At 44.3% G+C, this 19924-nt stretch overlaps 1 protein-coding gene across 2 annotated transcripts in view; it reads left to right on the top strand.

Annotated features, from left to right (window-relative positions):
- Uxs1 (UDP-glucuronate decarboxylase 1) overlaps window positions 1-4706 on the top strand; it is a 65199-nt gene extending 60493 nt beyond the window's left edge. For both annotated transcript variants that reach the window (XM_050160525.1, XM_050160524.1), the window contains exons 14-15: window positions 401-504; window positions 3875-4706. In XM_050160525.1, the coding sequence (XP_050016482.1) occupies window positions 401-504; window positions 3875-4006 (236 nt within the window). In that variant the 3' untranslated portion in view covers window positions 4007-4706. The remainder of the gene's footprint in view (window positions 1-400; window positions 505-3874) is intronic.
- The last annotated feature ends 15218 nt before the right edge of the window (window positions 4707-19924 follow it).

The following is a 19924-nucleotide window of genomic DNA, read 5'->3' as shown; positions in this document are numbered from 1 at the left end:
ATTCCTAGATTCTGGATACCAGGTGTGGCCCATTGGGAGCATCCACCTTCAGGGTGGTCCCTTCCACATTTATATGTTGTGTTTAAGGAATTGTGCCCCATAGACACATCTACATTTGTTACCTGACGTGGAGCTTTGTTCTTGACACAAGCCCTTTTATTCTTGTGAGAGGATCTTGTGGGACCAGAACCATTCTGCACGTGACTGTCTGGTAATGGCCATGCAGGCGCACACCTACATTCATGAGGACTGTCCTATGGCTTTGTCAGAGCGGCTTGTGTTGGGTCCTTGCTCTTCTTCTACTATAGGTATGATTTTCTTCTGGCGTAGATGGAAAAACAGTGCCCCCTAGTGATAAAGGATTCACATGTCCTTTTCTTTTTCTTTTTAAAAAACTCAGGTAGTGGAAGTGAAATTCAGTTTCTCTCGGAAGCCCAGGATGACCCACAAAAAAGAAAACCAGACATCAAGAAAGCAAAGCTGATGCTGGGGTGGGAGCCTGTGGTGAGTATGAGGAGGTCACTGCCTCAGGAGAGAGACACCGACATCCCATGCCCTTCTCCTCCCAAGCCGTGGCCTTGCAGGCAGGTTTCTAGCAAAGTAGGGTGGGCTTGAGTGTCCAGGAAGCTACGAGATTTTCTCTATTTAATGGTGCCTCATCCTCTGTTGCTGAAATGGCGTAAGCCTCCCATGAGTTGATTTCAGAAGAGTATATAAACATGTCCCTTTTCATTCTGTTTCTGTGATGAAGCACTGGCCATAAGCTTGAGGAAATGAGGTTATGTGGTACACTTCCAGGTCATAGTCTCTCACTGAGGGAAGTCAGGACAGGAACCTGGAGGCAGGAACCCGGAATCAGGTACCATGGAGGAGTGCCAGGAGTGCCGCTCCCTGGTTCATGCTTAGCTAGCTTTCCTATACATCCCATAATAACCTGCCTAGGAAACAGCCCCATCCTCAGTGGGCTGGACTGTCCCATATCAGTAAAGACAACCAAGGCAGTATCTCACAAACATGTCCATAGGTCAACCTGATAACGACAGTTGCTGCATTGAGACTGTTTTCCAGAGGTTTCTAGTCGGTCAGGTTGACAGTTGCTGTTAACTCCGACATACAGCAGTCTCTAAAGGCAGGATTAAGGGGGTGCACTAGTTGTTCTCACTGCTGTAACAAAATGCTTACAAAAGCAACTTAAAGGGGAGCAAAGGTTGGTTTTGGTTCCCAGTGGGTGGGGGAAGGTGTGGCAGCCAGAGCTATAGTCCATGGCCTCATGTAATGCAGGGACAGAACCAAATAGAACCAGAGATAGGTATCGCCGTCAAAGGCCCGCCATAGCACTTACATCCTGTAGGGTCACACCTTCTAAGGACTCCACTGCCTTGACCTAGTGCCATGAGCTGGGGACATTTCAGATTCAGAGCATCAGAAAATGGCAGCAGCTTCGATGCAGGGTCCTGGTGTCCAGGGCTGAACTGAGTGAGGTTTCATCTGGTCATGTCAGTCTCTGTGTTGATGAAACCCCAGCTGGAGAGCGTGAAGACTGAAAGACAAGGACGAAGGTGGACTTCCGTGCTTCCTGGCGCTCCTACACGGTCAGGCTCTCTACAGGCTGACCCGCTAGACCAGACCTGTGGGGCCCAACCCCCTGGGGTTGCATGTCAGATTACATTACATTACATTACAGTGCACAACGGTAGCAAATTACAGTATGAAGTAGCAATGAACTAATTTAAGGGTTGCACCATTCAGAAGGTTGAGAACGACTGGACTAGACACTAAATCTGCCCTGCTCCCTCTCCCCCACTGCTAGACTGCATTTGCACTCTGAACCCTCAGTCCCTGCCCCTTCGTCTCTTGGTGGAGAGCTCTTCCCCTTTCTGTGAACACCAGTGTCCCAGGGCTGTGTGTAGCCTCTCAAGTGTCTGACCTTTATAGAAAATTCTCACCTCCTTATAGAAAATTCTCCTGGCCAGCCAGGCTGCAGGAACAAGATGCCTCTGTCCAACAGTGTCTAGCTGTTTGCTCTTTGCTCTGCTCCTCCAGAGAGTGACTTTCCCTTATATCATGACAGCCATCCCAATCACTGTTGCCGAAGCAAAACCATATCAGTCGGAAAATAAACATGGGGTGGGGGCACCTCAGTACAAGAGCATTTGAGGACCACCCAGGAGCAGCGTGCTGCCCAGAGCTCAGCTTACCTGTTACAAAGGCATGGCACAGTAAACTGAGGAGGGAGACTCTAACTGAAGGGAAGTTAGAACTTAAGTCCAACTCTTCGGCTGTACAGAAAATTAGTATGTGAAACAGAAATGAATATGGTCAGACGTAAAATCCACTCATCCCATCCAAACAGAGCGAATTTCAGAAGCAGAGGTAGGGATTCTCCATGGTTTGTGTTTTTATTCATGTATTTTATGTTTGTGTTTTGCCTGCTTGTATACATGTGTGCTGTGTTCATGTAGTGCCCACAGAGGGCATCAGAACCTTTGCAACTGGAGTTACATGTGGTTGAGAGCTACTCCGTAGGTTTTGGGAGCTGAACTCAGGTCTTCTGCAAGAGCAACAAAGTGGTGTCAAGAGCTGAGCCATCTCTGTCGCTCCTCAGGTTCTCAAACTTTTTGAAAGTTTGTCATTTGTGCTTTTGTCACCAAAGCATGTGTTTTAAACACAATGTGTTAGGAAAATATTCAATGTTTATTTACTAAATATACACTCTTGGTTTTGGAGGTGTATGAAGAGCCAGGATATTTGTTTAGAAGTTGTATCTTACATAGAGATACAGAATATGAGACATTTGCCATTGGCTTCTATGTAATATGAGTCTTAATTGATAGGAAAAGTCTCATCCAATGATACCGTGATTATTGTGTGTGCATGTGAATGGGACAACTTTTGAGGACAAGAATCTGAACTTGGGGAAGAGGTGTTTTTAATGTGTGTTCCTCTGATATTTGATGATCCTGAGCATTTTCATAAACATAACAGCCATTTCTGTGTCTTCTTTTGGCCAAAAAAAAAAAAAAGCCTATTTAAATCTATTTTTTTAATTGTGGTCCTTATATGCTTTTACTGTCAACTCCTTATCAGATACATAGTTGACAAATATTTTCTTCCATTCTGCAGGTTATCTCTGCATGCCTTTTTATTTTACTGAGAGGTTTTTAGTTTAATTAGTTTGTCTAGTTATGTTTCCTCTGTTTTGTAGGGTCTTGTGTAATGCATAAATAGCTAAATTTCCATATTTAAAACATATAATACAATGTGTTGTAGTTTTGACACCTATAAAAGTAGCACCATAATCAAGCAAATTTACTGGAGCTCTCAGCAATGCCTCCCTCCTCAGCTCTCTCTTTAGCCTGTCTGACTCAGCAGCCAGTTGACTGTTTCCCGTTTCCAGCTCAGGTTAAGATTTCCTCAAATGTCACCTTTCGTGGACCCTTCCCTGCCTATGCTGTCCGTGCGAGTGTGTGATGGGGGAGGCCCAGTGAGGCAGGTGGAGAAGCCTCCCCAGGGCATCTCCCCTCAGGCCTTGGAGGATTCCCTCGAAAGAGTGGGCCCACATACATTTCAGAACCGGTCTCTGCAGCGGACTGAGTAGGCATGCCGGCAAGAGGGGACTCGGGGGCTTTGGGAACTTGAGGTGACTGATAGTGTCACCTGCTAAGTTGCAGAGTGCGCCCCGAAAGTAGCTCTAAAGACCGTCAAGCCTCTCCAAAGTGGCCTTGATGTACTCCTGGCCGGTGTGAGTCCTTGAGTGTCCTCGTGCAGTGGGCAGCTGGCTGCACACTCTCATCTCCAGGGCACTCTGCTGTTTGCTTCAAGGAAGCCTTTCTGCTGATGGGACCGTGTTCCCTTTTCTCACTCTCTCCAACAGGTTCCATTGGAGGAAGGGTTGAACAAAGCCATTCACTACTTCCGGAAGGAGCTGGAGTACCAGGCCAATAACCAGTACATCCCCAAACCTAAGCCCGCCAGAGTGAAGAAGGGCCGGACGCGCCACAGCTGAGTTAGCCGTAGGACCTGAGACTCCGTCTTACACTCAATGAAATGGACTTTTGTGGGATTTTTTTTTAAAGACTTAAACAGGTGTCATGAAGAACAAACTGGAATTTCATTCTGAAGCTCGCTTTAAAGACATGGATGTGCCTAAAAGCTCCCTTGAAACCTGCAGACTTTGCCTTGCACTTTTTAAATCTGTCTTTTTATGTACAACAGCCTAGATGCATCTCTGCTATTTTCAGGTTTGTTTTTTTTTATCTTGCTGTTAGAGTGTATGCTGTAACTGTCGTTGACAGTTTTATTTACTGGTTTCTTTGTGAAGCTGAGAAGAAACATTAAATGGGGGAAATGCCGATTTTATTTATAAAAGTGGGTACTTATAAATGAGACGTTACACTATGCATAAAGAATAAAAATCCTAGTGGTATTGTCAGGTGGGCGGTGCACCAGCGTTTATCTGGGGACACGTGAAAACTCCATTGGAAAGCATTGTTTCTTTGTTAATTGAGAATTATCTGAACATTTGGTTTTTAGTTGCAAACTTGACTTTGAAACATCTCCGTTGGTTCTTGATCAAGGATATTTGAAATCACTACTGTGTTGTGCTGCATATTGGGGTGGGGTGGGGAAACAATGTTAACGTATTCTTGGTTAACCTTGGTTAAATATGCTATTTTAATAAAATATTGAAACTCGCTGGTCATGGACTTTGAGCTACAAAGCTTGGCTTTCTGCTTTGCGTCAGATGTTGGGTTGCCAAGAATAACTCTAGAGATGTTAGTTTGAGGAAATTCTGCAAATGTCTGGTTTCCACCATTCTTAACTTCATGTGGTGTTTAGAATCATCTGTGTGCTACTTGGGCCGAGTCTGTGCTATGACATATGATACACTGTGTGTCTTCCTGAAATGCTTGAGTTGAAGTGTTTCAGATTTTGTGTAACTGGGGAATTTTTCATAGAGTATGGCTTGAGCATCCTGAATCCCAAACCTGAACTTCCTGAAGTCTGAGTGTTCTTTCAGCCCCAGGAATATGGAGCTTAGCGGCACTCAGGCTCTGTTAACTATGATGTGACGAACTCAGAACTCAGCCTGGGTTAGGATAGGTTTTGCATCCTGTGGCCGCACAAAGCAGATGAAACAAAACCTTTTATTTTTCTGGTGTAGGAGTCAAGCAAGCTTTGCTAAGTGAAATGAAAGCCTTAGGAAGTATCATTTCCATTCAGAACTCTCTCAGGGGTCATGCTAGCTAGGATTTAATTTTGCCCTTTGAATGGAAGAACAGCACAATGCACAAAGGCAGCCTATCTCCAAACTGGTTTGGCCCTGCATGGTGGCAGCAGAAACCCAAACAGATACCCAAGAGGTAAAGGTAAGCATCTCAGCTTTGTCTGTCCTTCAAAACCATGTTGGGCTTTAAAAAAAAAAAAAAAATAGGATATTTTTTTTATTAGAATCCATGTGACTCTGTCATGCTAAATTTACCCTAAGATTCTGAACTAAGATTGAACATGGTGTAAGAAAGAAGAATCAAGAATAACCTACATGCGTGCGTGCATGCATGCATGTGTGCGTACATGTGCACGCGCACACACACAGATGCACAATTACTCAGTCACTAACTACACCCCAGCCTCTTATTTTTAGTTCCTATTCTTTTGGACTGAACTAAGTGATAGAGTGAACAAATGGAAGCTTGCTTGGAAAATTAGTAATGGTGCATTTGGGCCAGAGAAGAATGTAGACAGAAACAGCTCAGAGTTTTGTGTAGCCAGTATAATCTGGGAATATCCAGTAGCCCAAGGACCCAGAATTCTCTTAGCTTATTCCTCACTAATATCTGAAATCCTTCTTAAGACTCATTCTTGTATCCATAGAATGTTTTCCAAGTAGTAGAAGAGAAACACATGTGTATAATTTCCTCTAAGAGAGGGGGCCACGAGGAAACACGAGCTTTGAAGTAAGCATGATAGTATCTTAGGCAGAGAGGAAAATGAAATTGAGAAATGAATTGGAGGTGTCTACTGTGGTCCAGATGTTCAACCCCTCTGGATCTACACATGGCGTTGTCTTTAATTATGATCCTGGTCCTGGATAGTGGTCCTCAGTCATGTGACCTTCGCAGAAGCTGGGCTGAATGGAGCATTACTCCTGTAATTGCTGTTAACTTTGTCTAGTAAGATTGTGGGGGATTTGGAGGTTCTTCAGTGATTATTCTAAAACAATACTTGTGAGTTAACTTTTCCATGTTTAGTTGACCTACCTTTTCTTGGTGGTTAGTTGGTAGCTTTGTTGGGTGTTGGAGAATTCCGCTCTTCTGAGAATTTGATACCACAGTATCCGGAGGCAACACAGCTTTGCTGTTCTCATCACCAAGGTTAGCCCACACGTTTTCTTGATTGTGTCCTGTTTGCATTTTCACCAACAGCTTGGTTGCAAGAAGGAAAATACAGATTTTTATCAGGAAACATGAGCTGTGAACTGGGTGGGGCTGGAATGTAGCTCGCTGGTTCATGTGATAAAATTCAGCTCCCTTTCTTGAGGTACTAAGTAAGCCTAATGGTGCTCCAAAGTGTCATCATCCGGGGTTCATCAGGGTGAGGTCAGTCATCAGAACACAGCCCCGTGCATGAGTTCCAGTTTTAAGGAGACAGCAGTAGAAGCGTATATTCCCTGTCTCCGTTTGAAGTCATGGACCATTGCACTGGGACACTGTAGCCACACATGACTGCTGGGATGGGTCCAAATAAAACCTCTTTTCTTTAAAATACACCCAAGTCTATAGCATTTTAACATAGCATAGAACACCAATAAAGAAAATTTATACCTGCTTCAGGTGTTTTGGCGTAGTATCAAAGGACTCATACAAACCAGCGATTTTAAAAGTCTGTTTGGGTACTTGCTGGGTTCTGCGTTTTTTGATTTCTGAGCATATATTTGAAGTTAAGCTAATGTGATATAAAAACCCAGTTTAAAACTCCAAATACCTGACTCTACACCATTTGAAATGTTCAAAATGCAAGGAAGAAACATTTCCAAGAGATCAAGGTAGATATACCATCATACACTTCCAGCTAAGTACAGTAAAACATTGTGGACATTGACTGTGTAACAGGCATCAAACTGAACGTAAATAGAAACGGTAGGCTGCCCAGGGCCCTCAGGACTTGGTGAAGGACATACTGGTGGTAGGGTTTGTACTGCATTGTCCCAAACTAATGTGATCTAAGCTTTCCCTTCTACTCCAGGAACCCAGAATACAGAAATACGTTCTGTAAAGCTGGTTAAGTTGTAACGAGGTCTTCAGGGTGGGCCTAGTCCAGTCTGACTGGTGTTCTTTCAAAGGGAAAGTTAAGCACCGTACTTTTGCACACACAAAGGCCCCGTGAAAACACAGCAAGACAGCCACGTGTAAGCCCAAGCAAGGGCAGGGCAGGGGTACGTGTCAAGAAAATTCCTGCTGGCAATTTTGTTTTGATTTTAAAGATGGCGTCTCACTCCCTCTCAGGACCCTTTTCCCTTAGCCTCTTAAATGTTGACGCAGAGTCATTACCGTGCCTGGCACCTGCCTATACCTATCTTGGGTTTCCTTTCTCTAGCGTTGCAAGAAAATTGTCATTATTTTAGCCTCCTACAACATCTATAGCCACCCTAACAAGCTAGTGTTTGTGGTAGTTCCTTGGGTTTTCCTTTTTGTCTCAGGAATTCAAGACTTGGAACTGGAGAAAGCCAGGACTGTAACAAGACAGTTTAGAGTGGGGGGGGGGGACGACAAAAAAAATTGCTCTCTGTAGTCACTGTGCCTGGGAGAACACAGTTTTTACTGTCATGGCTCTGCTAGAAGCAAATAATGTTTAAGATGCTTGTCACCCTCCCGTACCGCATTGGCACCAAGGAAGGAGTGGCAAAAATACTGGGGTGCAGTTTCCAACACCTCCAACTCTCGACCATGTTGAAGCAGGGGTTAGACGTGAGATTGAACTTGTCTCTGCTGGCTGGTAATGACTACTATGCTATCAGAGAGATCATTTGGGGGCCCTAGACTTCCATTGGGGTACTCCTCTCTTCCCACTAGAGTGGTGTCTAAAGGTGGCTGCATGGGGTGCTTTTGACTGTTGCCACAAGAGATAACCCACGGAAGCGAGGGGAGCAGTGCAGAGGCAGCCACCCCTCCCAGTTGAATGTCACCGTCGATGCCTGGGGGAGTTGGGACTTCTACCCCAACCCCAGAGCCCTGTCAGAGGAAGCTGCTGAAACCAGTATTCAGAGCACAGCCAGGACCTTATAACACTGGCTTCAGCCAGAGGTCGCTCTGTCCAAGACACAAGAAGATCCCAAACTACGTAGCAGGGGAGCAGATGTACTGAGTGCTCCATGGCCAGATCTGACTACTTTCTAAAAGCAACTGGGAGGGGGCTGGAGAGATGGCTCAGAGGTTAAGAGCGCTGCCTGCTCTTCCAAAGGTCCTGAGTTCAATTCCCAGCAACCACATGGTGGCTCACAACCATCTGTAATGGGTCTGATGCCCTCTTCTGGCCTGCAGGCATACACACAGACAGAATATTGTATACATAATAAATAAATAAATAAATAATTTAAAAAATCAGAGAAGCCAAGAGGCAACCAGCTGACCTTGCATTTTGAACAGAGAGAGACACCATAAAAGATGCATCTTTTCTCTCTTCCCAGAACCAAAAGCTAGCTACATGGTGTCCCTTTGACTCCGCCTACTCTCTTTATATATCTGTTCAAACCTGGCTATATTCTGCCCTGATATAGGCTGAAGCAGCGTCTTTATTAACCATTGGTAATAAAACATATTCACAGTAATCATCAAAAGCAGTGAGGGCAGGAGCTGATGCAGAGGCTATGGAGGGGTGCTGCGTATGTGCTTGCTCCCTCTGGCTTGCTCAGCCTGTTTTCTTATAGAACCCAGCCCAGGGATGACACCACCCACAATGTGCTAGGCCCTCCCCTATCAATCACTAATTAAGAAAATGCCCTGTGTGCTTCGGTGCAGCCAGGTCTTGTGGAGGCATTTTCTTAATTGACATTTCCTCCTCTCAGATGTCTTTAGCTTGTGTCTAGTTGACATAAAACTACCCAGCACAAAGACTCAGACTGAAAATGATGAGAGGTGACTGACACCCAGCTTTGCCGTGTCACAAGATGGCAGTGGAGAGAAATGAGAGTGACGGTGTCTCTTCATGACTTCCCGGAGCAGAACCGTGCCCACCAGAAAGAAGTTCATGACTTGACAGTTCATCAAATTGCTTTTCCAGTGTCTCAGTCAGATGGCCTGAGCTAAATAAAACTCATCTGTTGACAGTGTGGTCCAGCTACGTTCGGTAGTATTCCTCTATGCATTTTGGCATTCTTCACTTGCAATCTTGTCATTATTCATATGAGTATTAATGCGTTGTTCAGACTGGGTTCAAACCCATGGGCTCATGTCACTCTCCTGCCTGGGCCTCTTGAGTAGCCAGCAGGGCCACTTCCGCAAAGGTATTTGGAATAGCCTGTTTCCTACTTTATAAAATTTGCTTCTCAGCAAGAAGAAAGGGGCCGAAAATCACAATGGTAGGACAGGCCATCTCAAATCAGAAACAGCAGCAGCCTGGCTCTGAGTCACACTCGATGGGCATGTCCTTTGTAGCAGGGGAGCTTCCACATGTTCTTCGGAGCTGACACATCTGCTCCTTTGCAGTAGCTTCGAGAAGCTTCAGAAGAGGGCAGCACTACACTGCTCTCTTCCCATGCCATTGGCGAGAAAAAAAGAGGGCTTCCCTGGGCTGAGGATTCCAGAGAGATGTAAGTCCAGCACCATCGTGGTGAGAAAAGCATGACCACAGGGAGGATGGAGACGGGAGCTGGAAGCTGAGAGCCGAGGACTCCCAAACAGAAAGGTAATTAATACACTTTAGAAGGAGGCTTACGGCTCAACAATGAGAGGAATAGATGGGGTGACATGGACCACGTGGCCTGATGGAAGGGGGGGAAATGAGATTGTATGGGAAAGAGGCTGTTTTGTTTCTAACTCATTTGATAGCCTAGGAGCTTTCTGCTGTGAGATATCTCTGGCTGAGATTTTCATGTGTAACAGCGAGACTAACAATTCTTCCTCCCTATATGTAGTCACAAGCCATTCTGCCCATATTAAAGAGAACTGGACTCCGAGGGTTCAGCAGTGAGCAGATGCGCGTGATGAACCCTATCAGGAAGGTCTCCGTGTAGCAAAGTGAGAGACACTGGTGACATCGGTGGCACATGGTTTTCTCGAGGGAGGAGAGAAACCCGGCCTAGATAAATAGGGGAGACAAGCTGACAACAGCGAGTGCTAAACAAGTTTGGAAGCTGGCAAGGCACACAGGAACCTTCCAGAAGCTAACAGTAGCTTGGCACGTCGAGAGACTGAACAGCTGAGATGGCTGTAATACAAGTTAAGGAATGGGGAAATGAGGGCGCTGAAGAGACAAGCAAGAGCATGCAGCATCTTTATCCTGAGAATGACTAGGAGGACTGACTCTAGATGTATTACAGGAATTAGAGCAGATGTCCCTTGTCTTAAGGCAGAGATGGTTAAGTTAGAAAGGATGGGTGTATTTGTTACAGTTCTGAGAAATTGGGAGGCCCAAACACAAAGAGCTGGCTTCTACCAAGGGCCTTCTTGCTTCAGCATCCTGTGGCAGAAGACGGAGGAGCGGGAGAGTATAAGAACAAAGAAGGGGACACAGCCAACAGACTCATAAGAACAGGAGTGACTCACCTGTCTCCTCCAAATGCTGTTGCCCAACAGTGTGCAGCACAGGAGCTTGCGAGGATACACTAAACTACAAGGTCTTTCATTAATGGGGATGGGGATCAAACATACATATTTCTACAAATTCCCGGCTCAAGCTTAGTAGTCCTTTTAACGGGTAAATATACGCAACAAGCTACACTAACACTTAAGGGACCAAAGTCCTCAGTTTCAGGTGAGCCTGGCTACACAGGACATTTCCCCCCAACAAGCAACAAGTTTTAGATGCTGTAACATCTTGTTGGCGCATCCCTCTGATGATGAAGAAAAGTAAGGAATCTGCAGCACCAAAATCAACCAACCATTGCCTTCAGGACTCTTAACAAATCCTACAGAGCCACGCCTTCTTTGAAGGCTGCAGAGGGCTTGGGGCACAGAGCCAGATTCTTGTGAAGCAAATCAGAAAAGCAAGCTGAGAGGCTGTGTCTTGACGCAGTAGTGAAAGCAGTGCGTCCCACTGAAGAGGGCAGTGTGGAGGCTTCTTTTCAGACTTGCAGAACAGGTCGGTGGAGACGAAGCAAGCACAAGGTGCCTGACTTGTCTTCCCATTCACAAGGACAGACTCTGAAGTGGCTGCAGTATGGTGGACCCTATGGCACCTGAGCCACTAGCGAGAGGAAATGCAGGTTCCGTCTGGGGAAATTAACTCCGGCTTCAAAGAAAATAAATGGATTGGGGCTATTAGCTGTATACAATGTGGGCTGGACAGAGGGCTCAGCAGTTAAAGATAGCTACTCTTGTGGAGGACCTGGGTTCAATGCAAAGCTCCCACACAGAGGCTCACAGCCATCTGAAACTCCATTTCCCAGGAGATCCAAAGCCCTCTGGAATTCACTATATAGTGACCTGGAACTCACAGAGATCCCATCTCTGCCCCTGCCTCTGGAGTGCTGGGATTAAATGCTTGTACCAGCACACCAAAGCAAAAACACCCATGTTTATAAAATAACAAAAAAAAATAAAAATGTCATCTCAATACTGTTAAAAAAATATGTAAAATCAAATTGATGTGACATGAACTCAGAAAGAGCCACAAAAATGAAGAAATAAGGAACGACAAAAATAGAGAATGACAGTATGCTTTTAAGGAAATAAAAGAGTAGCTCGGAAATCTAGCCACGGACCTATTCCAACAGGCATTAGAGCACACAGAAAGAGTAGAAATCAGCTAATAGACCTGACAGGCTAGTAAAATAGTGACAAATATTTTACTAAAGGATAAAAATATTCACACAAGGAGAGTTTGGACAGAAACATTACTCACACTAAGGAAAAGATCATTCCAATGACTGGGAAATGTTTGCATTTAAACATGTATGTAGTACCTGAATGTATGTTATACCACCTAATATATACAAAGTCAAGCCAACAAGTTAGAGGGACATGTTACTCAAGCCACAGTAACAGTAGACTTTAACATAATTCTTAGTCATTGCTAGGTAAGACTGACAAAAAAAAAAAAAAAACTCAAACAAACAAAAACCAAACCAAACAAACAAACAAAAGGCAGAAACCAAAAACCCCAGTAAGAAAATAAATTTAACTGTCAATTCATGGAATTTGAACTATGACTGCCTCTCTGTCTAACATGTGGGACAGAACTTTCCTTCCAAGCACAGGTGGAGTTGCTGGCAGTTCCCCCACCACACACACACACACACACACACACACACACACACCACAGTTGACTGCAGTGCACATCAAAGGATCTGCCCTACTACACTGCTTACCGGAAGGCAATGAGGCCTGAACACAAAGACACGATGATAATCAGAAAAATTTATTCCCTTAGAGACTTAACAATACTCTTAGCTGAGGTCCAAACAAATCGTAATTGAAACTAGAAGATTCCATCATCTGATTTGTTTTTTTCATTCAAACTGTTGGAAAACAATGCCTGGAACATTGAGCATTTGCCTTTACACAACAAAGCTCAGAATGGAGTAGACATCTAATTAAGCTGGAGGTTCACACTGATGAAAGAGAGAGAGAGAGAGAGAGAGAGAGAGAGAGAGAGAGAGAGAGAGAGAAAGGAAGACCCACACAAGAAGAGGGCAGCATAGTAAAGCTTCCTATCTCAAAGGGTGTGATTTATCTGTAAAGGCATGGATGAAATACAGTGGACCAGAACATAACTACAGATTCAGAGAAAAACCGATCAAGTGGCTATTGAGAAGTTGTGACACACTTCAGAATGCTGAGATCATAGACGGCTTCCTGGAAAGACAGGAGTTAGGCAAACAGACTAAAAAAGAAACACACAATTAGAACAGTCCTCTTGGCTGTAGAGTTAGAGTCAAATCAGTAGTCAAAAACAATTACCAGAACTTTCCCATGAAGAAATCACTGCACATAAACAACTTTATTCTGAGTGCTACCGAACACTAGGGAAACAGGCTGTTCTGTTATTTTTTTATTGTCAAAAGTCTGCTTTTAATTAGCTTACAAAATAACGGGCTTCATCGTGGTATTTTTATACATGAGTATCATTGCAGCTTGTCACATTCATCTCTTCTTAAAATGTTTTTAATTGAAATAAAATCACACCACTTTTCTCTCTCTTTCTTCTTTCTGACCTTTTTCAGCTGCTCCTTCAAACCTCTCTCATTCCCCTGACTCTCAAGTTGATAGCTTCATTTTCTTAACTATGTCTGTAACATGTATTTACATATGGACATATATATGCATATATATATTTTATATATATACATACACAATGATTGAGACCATGTCTATGAATAGTGTGTACATAGTTTCATGGCTGACCACTCTTCATTGGATAACCAGTAAGGGGATCATCCCTGGGAGAAACTAATTTTCCATCTTCTGGCAGTCAATAAATAGTTGCTTGCAGTTTTTTGTCTAGGGGTGGGATCCTGTGAGATTCCCTCCTTCTGTGTTAGCATGTCTATTGAGACTGCCATGGTTCCGGTCTTGTTTATGCAGCTTTCTAGGAGAGACTGTTTCACCGCAGTCTTCCTGGTATTCTGGCTCTTAGAGTCTTCCTGTTGTTCTTCTATGATGTTCCCTGAGACATAGGTCAGGAACTATGATGCAGATACATCCACTGGGGCCTGGCTTTCCAGTCAGTCCAGCGATTTCTGCTTTGTGTTCAGTTGTGGCTTTGTGTGATGCTCTCCATATTCTTTAGCGAGAAGCTTCTTTCATATTATTTAGACACGGAGAGTCTCAGGGAAACCACCCTGATTCATTTGAGTCCACTGCAATCTTGACATTGGAACTGAATTCAGCAGAACCAAGAGTGAGACAGGATGCAGAGATTCCAAACAGATATCACAAAACAGTTCCACCAATGGGCAAAAACTCTATCATAGCCAAGTTAGATTTATCCCAGAAATTAAACTGATCATTTACTTGATTAGTATTAGAATTCTTATTAATGAAATTCTCCTTATTAACCAATTTTTTAAATATTTATTTATTCATTTATTTATTATGTATACAATATTCTATCTGTGTACATGCCTGAAGGCCAGAAGAGGGCACCAGACCTCATTACAGATGGTTGTGAGCCACCATGTGGTTGCTGGGAATTGAACTCAGGACCTTTGGAAGAGCAGGCAATGCTCTTAACCTCTGAGCCATCTCTCCAGCCCTCCTTATTAACCAATTTTAAAGAAAAGGTTATATTATTTCACTTTAAAAACTCAAGCCTTTTAGTATATTTTGAGAATAAATTTTCTTGGCTGGAACAAGCACACAATGATGTAACATTGCTGGCCTGGGGGACAATGACAGAACTGGCAGGCTGTCCTTCCTACAGCGTCTCTAAAGACTGGCACGGGGATCAGTAATGTAAGTGGGCAGGACGGGCCTTGAACGCACACAGCAGCACCGTTTGAGAGGGGAGAGTCCAGGCAGGGGGACAGGGAGAAGAAATGAGAAAATAACTCTTTCCTACCCACAGGCTTTCTGAGCATGGACAGCAGAACCCAGGGTTCCTGTCCATTTGGACTCAGGTGCTTGTATCAGTGTCTCCCCAGCAGCCTGCAGACCCTCTGTATAGGACTGGGGTTCATCTCACCAGCCTCCTTGGTTGTAACATGTCAGGCTTCTTGGACTCAGTTGTGTCCTCGCCTACCTGTTTCTTCAGCTTACGGCTAGTCATCCTCACAACATCCCGGGAATGTGTCAGCAAACCTAAACAGATTCATATTTCGTATGGATGACTTCGTTCTATTGGTTCTGCTCTCTAGAGAATTCTGACTAATATGGACATCTGCCCAAACCAGAAAATACAATTAGTAAAGAAACATAGCAGCGGCTTTGAGATCAGGAGCAAAGAGAAAGGTGTCCTTTGGTGCAGTGGTCCAGCCTCCCTCCTCTTTAACATTGCACTTGTATTTGAGTCGGCCCAGCATGAGTGAAGAAAAAAGGAAAAAAAAAACCTGATGATGTAAAATAGAGAAAACTGCATGGCAGCATTATTTGTCATAGCCAGAACCTGGAAACAACCTAGAATCCCATCATCTGAAGGATAGATAAAGAAAATGTGGTATGTTTACACAATGGTGTATTACTCAGTGGTTAAAAAAAAAATTACATCTTGAAAATTGCAGGCAAATGGATGGAACTAGGAAAAAAAAACTCCTGGGTGAGATAACCCAGACCCAAAATGACAAACATGATAATGAGTTCACTCATAAGAGGATATTAGATGTAAAGCAAAGGATAACCAAGCCACAATCCACAATCCCAAAGAAGCTAGGTAATAAAAAGGAACCCTAAGGGAACACACAGAGGGTCCCAGAAAGTAATATAGTTAAGATCTCCTAGGTAAACTGGCAGGGGGTAGAAGGGAGGGGATGGGGGATAGGAACATAAGGGATCAGGAAGATGGAGTTCGGGGAGGGGCGGAGGGAAGAGCAATGAGAGAGATATCTTGATAGAGGGAGCCATGATGGGGTTAGGGAGAAACCTGGTGTTAGAGAAATTCTCAGGAATCCACAGGATGACCCCAGCTAAGACTCCTAGCAATAGTGGAGAAGGTGCCTGAAAGGGTCTTCCCCTTTAATCAGATTAGTGAATACCTTAGTTGCCATCATAGAACCTACATCCAGGAACTGACCAGATGCAGTGACCCATAGTCAAGCTCTGGGCTGAGTTCCTGGAGTTCAGGTGAAGAGAGGGAGGAAGGATTATATGCGTTAAAAGGAGTCAGGTGGAAAAAACTCACAGAAAAAGCTGACTTGAGCTAGCTGGGAGTTCATAGACTGTGGATTGACAGCTGGAGAAACTGCATGGGACTAAACTAGACCCTCTGAGTGTGAGTGGCAGTTATGTGGCTTAATATGTTGGGGGGACTGACGGTCATGCTAGGACCCATCCCAGGTACATGAACTGGCTTTTTGGAGCCAATTCCCTATGTTGGGATAACTTGCTCAGCCTTGATACAGGTGTAGGGGGCTTGGTCCTGCCTCAAGTTGGCATCCCAGACATTGTTGACTCCCCAAGGAAGGTCTCATCTCCTCTGAGAAGTGGATAGGAGACTGAAAGGGGAGAGGCGGGGGTGGGAGAAGGAGAAGGAGGGGGAACTGGGGTTGGTATGTAAAAGAACAAAGAAGGGACTGGGAACCAGATAAAACCTTCAAAGACACGTCCCACTAGGGACCCATTTCTCCAGGTGGAGCCCACCTCCTAAAATTACCACAACCTCCCAAATACCACCACAACCTAGGCACCAAGTATTGGCCAGGCGTGCCTGTGGGAAACAGTTTATATTTAAACCAGAACACTGTAAGACTAGTAGGTGAGGTAGCTAGAGCAATCAAATTCACACACACGGAAAGTAGAGCTGTGCACACCCACAAATGCCGGTGAGGGTGTGCGATGAGGGGTCCTTTACACTGAATTCTTCTAGACAAGTGTCATCTGGATATATAAACAAGCGCAGCCAGTGGAGAGTCCTCAAAACCAAAACAAAATGAAAGCAAAACAAACAAACAAACAAGAACTTTCACAAGACCCAGATGTACCACGCCTAGATTTACATCAACCTATCCCAGGGACACTTGCGCATCCATGTTAACTGTGGCACTACACACAAGGACCCAGTGTACAGCCCGCTGGAATGCCCATCAACAGAAGAATTGATTAAAAAATGCTATATAAATATGCAATGGCGTCTTTTTTCTGAAAATACCTTTTGCTTTCAGAAACTGAACTTTGGCAGACCTTGCCGACTGCCTGGAGATCATTTAAAACTTCCCTCAGTCTGTTTCCCGATGTTGTAATCAGCCCGCTTTGAGTTTAACTTGCCTTTAAGAAAACAGTGTAACCAGTCTTGCATGCCTGGGTTTCCTGTGTGTAGCTTTTACAACCTAAGCTAAACACATAGCTTTTAAAACAATGAATGTGTGTGCTGTGGTAACCATTTGCTGAAAACAGACAGCATGTTGACTGACTCCTTAAACAAAAGCAAACATCCACCATGCGTGTTGGAAGCAACATGTGGATGTAAGCTGATAACATCTGTGTGTGGTTTTGAGTGGTGCTCTGAGTCCGTCAAGTAGCTTTCTCCCTTGTAAAATTCTGTTAAAGATTTCTGTAGAAAAGAATGCCACATCCCTTTCCTATACTATATTTTCTATGGTGTTCAATAAATATAGAGGAGAGCCGTTTGTTAGGGAGAGACAATGGAGAAAGATATGAGACAGACAACCGGCAGGCCATAGACCACAAACTAGAGTGAGAGAGAAGACATGGAGAGAGCAGTGGAGAATCCAAATTTGGGTTTTCCTCTTGGTCCAAGGGAAGACTCTTCTGATTCTTGTTTGGTACTTAGGCAGAATTGCATATGCTATAACAGGAGTGTGGGTAGATGGCTTAGTAAATAAAGTGCCCGTTTCACAAATGTAAGGGCCTGACTTCCTGATCCCTAACACCCGTGTAAAAGCCTGGTTTGGCAGTGCAAGTCTGTAACTCTTGTGCTGAAGGGACGGGGTGGGGAGGGGGAGAAGTGAAGGCAAGGACAGGCAGATCTCTGGAGCTCAATGCTCAGTCTAACTAATGGGTGAGCTTCCGGTTCAGTGAGAGATCCTGCACGGTAGGTTTAATAAGAACAGCCTCCCCCAGGCTCATATATATTTGCTTGAATACTTAGCCCAAAGTTGGTGGAACTATTTGGGAAGGTTTAGGAGATGTGGCCTTGTTAGAGAAGGTGTCTCACTGGGGGTGGGTTTTGATATTTCAAAAGCTTCTATCTTTCCCAGTGAGCTCTCTCTGCCTTGTGCTTTCTCAAGACGTAAGCTCTCAGCTACTGCTTCAGCGTCATGCTTGCCTGCCTATTGACATGCTCCCCACCTTGATGGTCATGGCCTCTAACCCTCCAAAACTGTAAGCTCCAAATAAGCTCTTCTATAAGTTGCCTTGATTGTGGTATATTATCACAGCAATAGAAAAGTACCTAAGACACTTTATGTCTTTATGGGAAAAACAGACAGCAACAATAAAAACAAGGTGGAAATGAGCCAAGTAAGACACCCAACATTGATCACTAACCTCCACATCCTCATGTGTGTATGTGCACACACATACTATACACACATGCGGGCATGTATATAAATGAACAAAATTATGTCTTTTGCAGGGAAAGGAAAAGAACTGATGATAATCATGACAAATGAACTAAGGCAGCACAAAGAAGATACTGTATGTTTTCTCTCATAGTGGAATCTAGATTCAATATGACATGAAAGTAGAAGGGGGCTGTTTATGCGGAGATAGCAGACTAGAGGGTAAGGGAGATGGAAGGGAATGGGACATATGTCTGTCTTTCTTACAGGAACTCAGTTTAGCAATGTAATATATGAGACACAAAAACAGAGAAAGGCAATTTGGGGGGTGAAGGAATTGAGGTTGGTGAGAGGGTGAGCATAAGGGATTGCATTTGAAAAGGTCATGAAGAAAACCATCATAGTTTCTTAATGAGAAAGGATGGGGTTTGTCGGGATCTGGGGAAGCGGCATGGGGAGTTGCTGTCTAACGGGGGCAGACTTTGCAGTGATGAACATGTTCTGGAGGTGATGGTGGTGGTGATTATGAAACAATGAAGATGTGCTTCATCCCACGGAAATGGACACCTAGAAACTGCTAAGCGTTATTTGTGTGTGTGTGTTTAAGACAGCTTCTCACACTGTTTGAACTCAAGCCTCATCTTTGTTACTCTGTTACTTTGTTACTTTGCAAATGCTGGGATTACTGACATGAGCCACCCCACTCAATGGTGAGAAATGTTATGTCGTGCATATTTATCACACTTTTGATAGAAGTCATGTTTCCCAAGAAGAGCCTCCGTGGCTCAGAAAACAGCTCAGAAACATTTCATCCTGAAGGCGAGACTCTGCTAAGTAGAGCTAACTTACTACCTAGATCTTGAGAGTCAGAGTCTTCCACAGATGACATGTGAAAATGGCATATCATTTTTAGGAAAAGAGTCACCCATTTTCATTAGGACGTCAGAGAGTGTGATAAACCAAAATATGACTGACAAGCCTCTTCCCATGCTGTCCTTGCCGGCCCATCTCCTATTGGCCTTTGGGTGTGGCCCAGGCTGGACTACTTGGCTCCCATCACCAGCCTCCACCTCCATCCCTCTCTTTCCACCTTCTTCTCTCCTCATCCCAACGCCACTTCTTTCTTCACTCGGGCTGTTTACATTCGGTGGGGAAATCTTTCCTTGTTGATTGAGGCACATTTTTAAAAAAAGTAGGTGAGCATGATTCTGAGATCTGCAAAACTTCAGGTCGGTTCACTTCCCTGCACGGTTTGTTTAAAAAAAAAAAAAAAAAAAAAAAAAAAGCTCTGCTCTGGCCTGCAGCCCGGAACACAGAAAACCCCCACTGCCCGTCCAGTGACAGGGTTCTCCAAACTGTATCAAAAACTAAAAGTCATAGCCAACTAGATTTTCCTGTTGAATCAATATTTCGCATTTAGCTCAGACTGCATTTTAACAAACAGAGACCCCCTGGCTTTCACTCCTGCTCTGCCTGAATACTGACAGGATTCCTGGAGTGAAATAGAGAGGCCCTCAGTTGGCATGCCAACTTCAAACACAGAGGCGATTTGAATTGTCAGGGCTCACTTTTCTCCCAAGCGAATTCTGATGC

This window comes from Alexandromys fortis, unplaced genomic scaffold (assembly GCF_014885135.2).
Source record: "Alexandromys fortis isolate MF-2015 unplaced genomic scaffold, M_Fortis_MF-2015_v1.1 scaffold_116, whole genome shotgun sequence".
Taxonomy (NCBI): Eukaryota; Metazoa; Chordata; class Mammalia; order Rodentia; family Cricetidae; genus Alexandromys; species Alexandromys fortis.
This window is presented reverse-complemented; position numbering and strand designations above follow the sequence as displayed.